General features: G+C 36.7%; 1 protein-coding gene across 1 annotated transcript in view; it reads right to left on the bottom strand.

The window, feature by feature from the left end:
- Nucleotides 1-10,181, bottom strand: part of DCP1B (decapping mRNA 1B) — a 65,762-nt gene that overhangs the window by 17,182 nt on the left and 38,399 nt on the right. The window contains exons 4-5 of the mRNA XM_003795470.3: nt 9,235-9,301; nt 6,890-7,025 (exon numbers count right to left, since the gene is read on the bottom strand). Coding sequence (XP_003795518.1) covers nt 6,890-7,025; nt 9,235-9,301 — 203 coding nt within the window. The remainder of the gene's footprint in view (nt 1-6,889; nt 7,026-9,234; nt 9,302-10,181) is intronic.

Raw genomic sequence — 10,181 nt, 5'->3', positions numbered from 1 at the left:
GGACCTTTGTTACTTACCATAGATCAGGAAAGGTTACTGATGGGTTTCTGGCCAGTTTTCCAAAGGGCTTTTTTATTGGCCTTATGAAGTCAACCTTAATTCCTTAACACCTGGACATTTCTGAAAATGCTATTCCAGCCAAAGCCTTGGTCATGTTAGGCCTGCAACTAACCGGGCCACATGAGATTCTGCCTCAGTTTCTTATAAGTATGCCTGCACAAAGTCTTTTCACTGTTCTCTCTCAAACAGCTTTTTTGGCCAGAGGCATATAGGCATTTCGCCTATAAATAAAATAAAAAACAAAGACCATATGATTCTCTCAATAGATGTAGAAAAAGCTTTTGACAATATCCAGCATCTTTTCATGATCAGAACACTTAAGAAAGTATAGAAGAGACTTTTCTTAAACTGATAAAGGCCATCTACAGCAAACCCACAGCCAATATGATATGGAATGGAGTAAAATTGAAAACATTTCCACTCAGATCAGGAACTAGGCAAGATTGCCCACTGTCTCTATTGCTTTTTAACATGGTAATGGAAGTCTTAGCCATCATAATCAGGCAAGAGAAGGCAATAAAGGGTATACAAATGGGGTCAGAGGAGATCAATAAGATGATATGATTTTATACCTGGAAAACCCCAGGGACTCAACCATAAAACTCTTAGAAGTGATCAAGGACTACAGTAGTCTTAGGATACAAAATCAATACTCACAAATGAATAGCTTTTATATATACCAATAATAGTCAAACCAAAAAAACAGTCAAGGACTCTATTCCCTTTACAGTTGGCCAAAGAAGATGAAATATTTGGGAAGAATCAACATTTTGAAAACGTCCATATTACCCAAAGCAATTTACAAATTTAATGCAATCCCTATCAAAGTACCACCATCATACTTTAAAGATCTGGAAAAAATAGTACTTCGTTTTATATGGAACCAGAAAAAGCCTTGAATAGCCAAGACATTACTCAGAAATAAAAACAAATCAGGAGGAATCACATTGTAGACTTCAAATTATACTATAAATCTATGGTGATCAAAACAGCATGGTACTGGCACAAAAATAGAGAGGTAGATGTATGGAACAGAATTGAGAACCAAGAGATGAACCCAGACACTTATCATCATTTGATCTTTGATAAGCCCATCAAAAATATAAATTGGGAGAAAGATTCCCTATTTAACAAATGGTGCTGGGAGAACTGGCTGGAGACTTTTATAGAAGACTTAACTTGGACCCACACCTTTCACCATTAACAAAAATTGACTCTCACTGGATAAAAGATTTAAACTTAAGACATGCAACTAAAATGATTCTTGGCAAGAGTACAGGAGAAACACTTGAAGAAATTGGCCTGGGAGAATACTTTATGAGGAGGACCCCCTGGGCATTTGAAGCAACACCAAAAATACATTACTGGGATCTGATCAAACTAAAAAGCTTTTGCGCAGCCAAGAAAATAGTAAGCAAAGCAAGCAGACAGCCCTCAGAATGGAAAAGGATATTTGCTTCTGACAAAGGTTCGATAAGCAGAATCCACAGAGAACTCAAACTTATTAATAAGAACAAGTAATCCCATTTCATTGTAGGCAAGGGACTTGAACAGAAGCTTCTCTGAAGAAGATAGGCACATGGCCTACAGACACATGAAAAAATGTTCATAATCTTTAATCATCAGAGAAATGCAAATCAAAACCACTTTGAGATATCATCTAACTCCCATAAGAGTGGCCCACATCACAAAATCCCAAAACTACAGATGTTGGCATGGATTTGGAGAAAAGAGAACACTTCTGCACTGCTGGTGGGAGTACAAGCTAATATGTCTCTTTTGGAAAGAAGTATGGAGAATACTCAGGGATCTAAAAGTAGACCTGCCATTTAATCCTGCAATTCCTCTACTAGGTGTATATCCAAAAGACCAAAAATCACTTGACAACAAAGATATATGCACCAGATTGTTCACTGAAGCTCAATTCATAATAGCCAAGTTATGGAAGAAGCCCAAGTGACCATCGACCCATGAGTGGATTAATAAATTGTGGTATATGTACACCATGGAATATTATACAGCCTTTAAAAAGATGGAGCCTTTACCTCCTTTACGTTTACATGGATGGAGCCAGAACATATCCTACTTAGTAAAGTATCTCAAGAATGGAAGAAACAATATTCAATGTAGTAAATGCTATCATGAAACCAATTTACAATCACTTACATTTTCATATGAAGAATAGATCACAACTATGGCCCAAGATGAAGAAGGGGATGGGAAGGGGGAAGGAGATCAGATCGAGGGAGAGTGAATGGTGGGATCACACCTATGGTGCATAATGCAAGGGTACATGTTGGATCTATTAGTATAGTGTTTAACTGTGTTAACACAATAATTAAGTAAATGAGATGAGGTATATACAAACCAGTGTGATGCAAGCGTTCCTAATTCTATATGAAATCAGCACATTGTACTGCATAAATGTATTCATGATCTACGTGTTTATGATTTAATTTAAAAGAAGGTCTATTGTATATTGTGATGACTACAGTTAATAACAATATATTTGTATACTTGAAAGTTGCTAACACAGATCTGGCTGTTAATGGCAGAAGGAATAATTTCTTCTATTATTTATCTCACAGCTAGAGCAATGGGCATTATGTATATAACATGTATTTGATTTTTAGAGGAAAGGACAGTCTAATTAAACATTTGCATTTTATGTCAACAGTATAACAACAAATCTGTGGGGGCATAAAGATGAATAGAACATTGTTTTAACTCCAGTGAGTTTACAGCGTAGTGAGAGAAGTTGACTTACGTGTAATAAACGGAGAACAAAATAAGTTCTAAATAGTAACAGGCTGGGCAGTTCATTGGAAAGAATAATTTATTTGACTGAACACATCTGGGAAAACTTCACGTAAAAAAAGTGGCATTTTTTACTGGGCCTTAAAGGATATACAGTTTCTGAAAGGCAAACAAAATGAGGGGCAAGCTATTTCAAGTTGTAGGTATAGTATAAAGTGATGACCTAAATTAAATCTTCACAACCACATATGAGTGTGTTCTTTTATGTGATGGTTACTCAGCGGAGGCTACAGAGGAGACACAAAAGAGTGTCAAGACAATACATTTATTATACTCACAGGTACAAGAAACAAGAGGCATGGCACACTACGTGGGGGCCATACATGGAAGCTTCCAGGAGATCATAGGTTAGTGCCTTTATTGGGATTTCCTTGGGAAAGGCAAGATAGGGCAGTGAACAGCTGAGGACTGGCTAGTCTGAATAACTTCAGTAGTTGCCTGGAACCTGGCCTGGCTGGAAAGAGATTAAGGCAGAGGAATATAGTACCAGCCAGACAAAGCAGGTGTAGCTCTGGATTGGTCAGTGTGTGTGAGAGAGGCACACTCCATGCTGACTCCTTTGTGGTCTCTAAGAACTGGCTGGTTCTGAGAGGGGCAGTCTCCACTCAGTCAGAAAGATTTTTAAGATGTCAAAACACTGTAGCATACCATGGAAAAAATACAAACAATATAGTATGTGTGTGCACAGATGTGTTTGTGTTGAGAGAAGAGAGGGAGAGAAAAAACATTTTTTTGTTTAATATTTATATTTATTACTTATTTGCCACTGTTATGTTTTCATTGAACCTAAATTCCTAGGGGGCAGAACTGTCACCTTTCAAAGACTAATCTTTAATGAGCCTACTACAGTACAATGAATAAGGTATAATTATCTAATGATGTGACTAGCATTAGGATACATTTTAATGAATTTTGAAGAATTAAATAAAAATACTAATGCAAAAATAGTTGCTATTGTCTGAAGCTGGGATTAAGGTATCTCTGTCCAGGCACTACGAGAGAGAGGGATAATGAAACTGTGGCTTATCCACATTCATATTCCTTCCTTCATTCAGCAACCATTATTTAGTTCCCGCACATGTGAGGTACTCTGCACATGACCAGGGATATAAAGATGAATCAGGATATTCTTTGTAGTCCCGAAGCTCACAGTCTAACATTCAAGTCAAAGGTATGTTGCAGAAACTTGGTCAATTGTCCATTAGTCCCGCTTCATTCAGGATTTTTCTGATTGTTCTCTTGTGGCACCATTTCTTTTTCCACCTGCCCCATTCCCATTCACTTTCTATAAACCAGAAAGTTAGAGCTCAAGGCTTAGATACAGGATCAACCTTTCGGCAAGAATATGTCAAGGTGGTCAAGGTGGTGCTGTGTACATCTCACATCTGTATCACGACGGGAGGTCACCATACCTGGTTATCCAACCAGAGCGGCTCAGAGGGAGGCAGTCTGTTCCTTCCACGGTCAGGTTTCCACCTACCTTTGTCATAGCATTAACATTACGGCTGATCATTGCCTGAGTCAATTATTTTACTAGGTTGTTTTTAAGTTCCTTTACTCCCTCTACTTTTACTAGTTGGAATTCTTTGGTAGAGAAGAACTTTCCCTCATCGCCCAGGGCTGTTTGGTTTCTCTGAACTATAGTCCATTCTGGGTAGGCAGGATAAATACTTAATCTAGTCTCAATAATTATCAGTTTTCAGAGGAAGGAGCTGGTACCTCGGCACCTTCAAATGATAACCAATTACAGTATAGCCTTTGTAAGCTGACCCTCTGAAAGGGACTGTAACAAACTGGTCAACATACAGAGATGGTCAACATAAGGAACTAGGTCTGCTGTACTGATATGTACATGTAGTGCATGTCTGGCCTATGAAAATTAGGTCAACTTAGGGAGGTGGTCAGTGTAGGGATGTGGTTAACTATAAAGGTTCTACTGTATTATGTTTTGTTTTGTGTGATGTTTTTGGCTTGCTTGCTATCTCTTTCTCTCATCACCAGCAACTCATAGGTTTTTACATATTTTGTGTGTTTCAAACTACTACGGTGATTCCCACTGATACTAGAATCTGATGCTTTGGTCAGTGGTCTTTTCATGATTACTACGTCCTTTTTACATGACCCTATTAGTTTGACTTTACTGTCCAGACCTGTTATCAGGAATTTCTTTAAAGAGCCCTGATACATTTTAGGAGGAAATAATTATTTAAAAATAACAATCTGGGTAATACAGTTGCATATAGCTACTGAATTGTCATTTATTTCTATGTCTTTTCAGGGCAAGAATGATGAAGTCTTTATACTTTTTGTTTCTATAGTTAAAAAACAAAATATGAACTAATTCTGATATTTCCACTTAATATTACACAATTTTAATTGATTTGATTTTTTTCTCTTACACTAAGGTTTTGGTTCTAACCACATTTATATAATTTCTTATTTATCATATCCATAACAGTTGAAAAATTACAATGTCAACATTGCTACTAACAATAAAACCACTTAGTGAAGTTTGTAATTTCTTGCAGTACTTTTTGTCCTTAAAATATAACCCACCAAAAGGAAACACTGGGTTTCAAAGTCATGCTAGGTTTTTTCTAAGTAACTGTGTCAGAACATGATATTCAGTTATATATATTTCTTTTGGATAGTTTCTAAATTCTAAGATTTTTATTTTTTTTTTCTTAATTTTATTTTTTGCCCATTTCTCCAGAAAGTGTTCAATCCCTTGCTTCTCAATTTTTGGGAGCTCTTTCTAAAATAGGGAAATTAAACCTCTTCCTGTTACTTTATTGTAAATATTTTTTTCTGAATTGGCTTTATATCTTTTTATATTTTGCTTGTGTTGTTTTTAAACCTTATAAAATGTTCATTTTCAAAAATTTTTCATGTAGTTGAATTAATTGCTTTTGGGTTTTAAGGCATAGTTAGAAAGAGTCCCCTTTTCCTCGATTACGAAGAAATACATTTGAGTTTTCTTCTGGTACCTGGATAGTTATATTTTTACGTTTAAACTTCTGTTACATTTGGAATTTACCCTGGTATATGATGTGAGGTACAGATTCGATTTTGTATTTTTCCAAATGGCTATAAGTTGCCCAATACCACTTATTTAGGAATTCATTCAAATAGCTGATTTGGGATCATTTATTCTAGATTTCATATACATTTGAGTCTACTTATAGACTTAGAATCTTAAATCTGTTTAATTGGTCTATCTGGCTGTTTATGTATCAACACCACCAAAGCCATCTGCTTTCAATGTTCAGGCTTCAATGCTTCAGCATCAGCTAGAGCCTGTTCCATCCTCTACCTGTCTGCCCTCCCTATATCTCCCACCTCTAGGCCCTGCCAATACTGTTCTTCTTTGCCAGGGTTCTCTGAGCTATTCTTTCTTGCTCATTTTCCCACATGAATCTTAGACTGAGCTTATCTAGATTGGGGGTGGGGGGGGGAGCGGTGGAAGAAGAAGAAGGAGGAGGAAGAAAAGAAACCAGTGGTATTTGTTTAGGGAGCACCTTAAATTTAGAGATCTAAGGAGAACTGAGAGCTTTATGTTAAATCTTCTTATCCAAGAACAGGGCATATATGTCCATCTGTTCAAATCTATTTTTACGCCTTTTAGAAGTTTTTAAACATATTCCTCATATAGATTTTGCCCATGTCTTGTGAATTTTATTACGAAAAGTTTTATATTCATTTATTGCTCCTATAAATGGGGTCTTCTATCCTGGTAAATCATCTAACTGGATGCTATTTTTATTATCAAGGCTATTGATTTCTCAGACTACCTTTTATACTTGATCTTAGCCAACAGGCCAGAAGTGACCACACTACCTTTTAATCCACTTAAAAGCAAACAGTTTTCTTTTGCCTACTAAAAGCAAATAAAGAGATTTTGTTTTTAATGCAATTTTATTTGATGGAAAGAATAGCATACAGTTCTCAACAACAATAATCCCAGTGTGGAATTTAAGTATGTTAAGTATCACAAGGAAGGGCAAAAACTCACCTTTGTGTATTCATCTTTGGCCTTGGTGAGCATTTGCAAGATATCTACTTCTGCGCCCTCTCCTGAATTGAGGATCATTGGGGAGAGTCTTGCTCCAGCTCCCTGGTGGGCTTTCAACTGCTCATACTGTGTTAGGCTAAAAAACAGAGGGGAATTCCACACAAGAAAAACCAAGTCAACACAAATGGGTAAAACCAACCCATTTCTCACCCAGTTGTTTTTGTCCTATTACAACCGTATTAGCAAGAAGACTACTTAGGAATTTAAGGAAGAGAAAAAGAGAGCTTAGATCCTGGGTTCACGTGACTACACATATGAGGCTAGCACAGGGACCAGAAAACTATAACCTGCAGGCCAACTCTGGCCCACCACCTGTTTTTGCAAAGAAAGCTACAGACATAGCCATGTTCACTCCTGTATTGTCTATGGCTGCTTTGCTTTCATTCTACCAGGGCAGAGCTGAGTAGGAGCAACGGAGACTGTATGGACTGCAAAGCCTAAAATATTCACTTACTGCCCCCTTTCGAAGAAAGTTTATCAATTCTTCAATTAGTATATTTGAATGGACACTATCATTAATTGCTGAGGAAATCCAATTTAGTGTTTTCATATATTGAGGCAACTGCATGGCAAAGAGATCCCCTCCACCCCGAATCCTCACCCCCCACCCCATTACAGAGTGCCTTGAAGTCAAAGCAAGGTTGATTCCAGCAACTCAAACCCTATAGGTTTCTGGCAGTTAGAAACACATTGAAGATGCCATTCTAACTCTGAGATGAGGGACCATTTAAAAAGCCATTTAGAGCAAAGAAAGATTCTTTGCTTGCCCTGAAAACAATACACAAAACCAGATTGCTTCCATATCCTTGGTGATGATGAAAAAATACATTTTCCTTTTGTGTGCTTTGACTTTCAACTCAAATTCTTCATTACTGTCATAAGTTTACAGTAAAAGAGATCTGAGAATTTACTAAGAAATTTAATTCTCACTGGGAAAAGGATCTGAATCCATCTAAATCAGCTGTTTAATACCAGTAAAAATCAATTTCCTGCCTAAGCTGTTAAATGATTATTGCAGAATGCTGACAATTTCAACATGGCCTCTTGGCTGAGCTATAGGATATTTCATAATCTGTATGAAATCCTGCTATTATTATCCACTCCATGATTTACAATAACACGAATGCTCCAGGAACTAGCTGTTATGGTAGTAAAGATCAGTTTGAATACACTGAATCACCATCTGCAACTTGAGGTAGTTACCTAAAATTAACTCTCACAAGCTAGATTTTCAGGAATCCGCCTTATTTATAAAAAGGTTCTCCCCATTTTTAATTTTCCTGGGGTCACTCTTTAGCTATTTTTATTACCTCAGGATTTAAAAGTGGAAACTGATTCTTTTGCAGACAGCTGCAATGTCACACCATGTAGGCAGAGGCCATCCTATGTGCTTGGTTGAGCCCAGTCCCAGGTGGAGACACAGCACGTGTAGGAAACTCATTTCATTCTGAGGCTCGTTCCCATCCCCATAAATAGTAGGGAAATAATTGCCTCACAGTGAGCAGTCCTAGGGCTCAAGAACCGATCAAAGACTCAAGCAATGGCAGAGGAGAAAGCAAGCTTACCTGGGCCCTCCTGTTCATGTGATCAGGGAAACCAAGAGTTGAAAAGTCAGACAGTAATTTTAAAGTTCCCCGAAATGCAGAATAGGACAAATCACAGGGAATCATGAGATTAAAAGAAAGAGACTAGAAACAAAAGGGGGTGGGGGGAGAGACTGTCTCCAGATCCCTAAGCTAATAATAACTCTGCAATTTCCAAAGAGATTCAAAATAAAGACTATCCTAAGTATTCACCGTTTGAGCCATGGAAGGAAACTATGAGGCCCTACAAATGCGTATACACAGTTACAGGAAAGCATTTGGGGGAGGAAGGAAAGGAAAGATTTTAGAGAATCTGGAACAGCCTTTTAGGATGGCTCTGAATGTTCTTTTTACTGAAACATACTGATAACTTTTCAAAGCAAAAAATTGTTAATTTACAAATGAGGAAAATATTAAAGAAAATTGCCATCTGGAACAACTCATATATATTTCATATAGTCAGAAAAAAATGAGTTGAGTCACTCTAGATGATAAATCTTACCTAGGGAAAATGTAGTAAGTCATTTCTTTGGCCTTTCATTTATTAAGTAATGTTAAATATTTTCCTGATCATTGTGGAAAAAGATTGCTATAGTGATTGCTAGAAGCTATATCCTGCTAAGATTACAGTGTAATGACATATACTTAGAAAACAAACAAAAGCCCCAGGCCTAAAAAAATATTTATCCTTCCAGCACTTACTTTTTCATAAGTTCTGCAATTCTTTGGCATTCTTCCTTATCATAAAACCAAATTCCATAAATGGACACTACAAAAAACACATCAAACAAGTTATGAGCATCTTCAAACCTGCAAAACAGAAAGAAATTTCCTTTCCATCTAAAAGGAAAATATAATCTATGTACTGAATTAATTTAGTCAATAATTATTGAATAAACAAAACCAATCACTGAAGTTCAATCTTAAAAAGCGAGCCCTGGAATTTTTTTAAGTCCACAGAGAAATCTGTAGTGGTTTTGTGTGTGCACACAGGCACAGACACACTGATACGCACACAGCCAATGAAGTGAGTTTTCCTTAAAAATATAGCACCTGAACCCTATAGGCACTTGGTAAATTCTTCTTCAAACAAATGAAAATGGATTGAAAATGAAATCAGAATTTCTAAATTTCCTGGCTTTGAGACATCATTGTTGCTATACTCCATTTGCACATTTTATAAACACATTTCATCTTTATTTTTAAATATTCAGAAACCTGATGCCCACATTATGCCTAGAAACCTCCCTCCCTTCTCCTTCTCCCAAGAATATGTTAGCTGAAAAATTGGCTCTGTAAGCTGTAAGTTAGGGCCGTGGGGGAAAAAATTTAATAATAAATCTCTGGCTTCAAAATGTCTGTACAGATAATTTATATGCTTTGAAAGATCAGATATGACTATGATTTAACCATTTAGTAATGAAAGAAAATGTGGCACACATAGCTGCTATTGATTCATGTAATAATTTTCAAACACGTTGTGGACCTCACTGTGTGCCTCTCTACATCATTTTTATAGCAAAGGCTGAAACAGTTCCAAAATACATTTATAAATATCTAGTTGAGGAGCTGGTGGCATTAATCATGTAAACAATGTATTAACTACATGGATATTTTAAAAACCTTCATTGCAAATCACAGAGATGATA

The sequence above is a fragment of the Otolemur garnettii genome, unplaced genomic scaffold, assembly GCF_000181295.1.
Source record: "Otolemur garnettii isolate 467f Iridium unplaced genomic scaffold, OtoGar3 scaffold00092, whole genome shotgun sequence".
NCBI lineage: Eukaryota > Metazoa > Chordata > Mammalia > Primates > Galagidae > Otolemur > Otolemur garnettii.
This window is presented reverse-complemented; position numbering and strand designations above follow the sequence as displayed.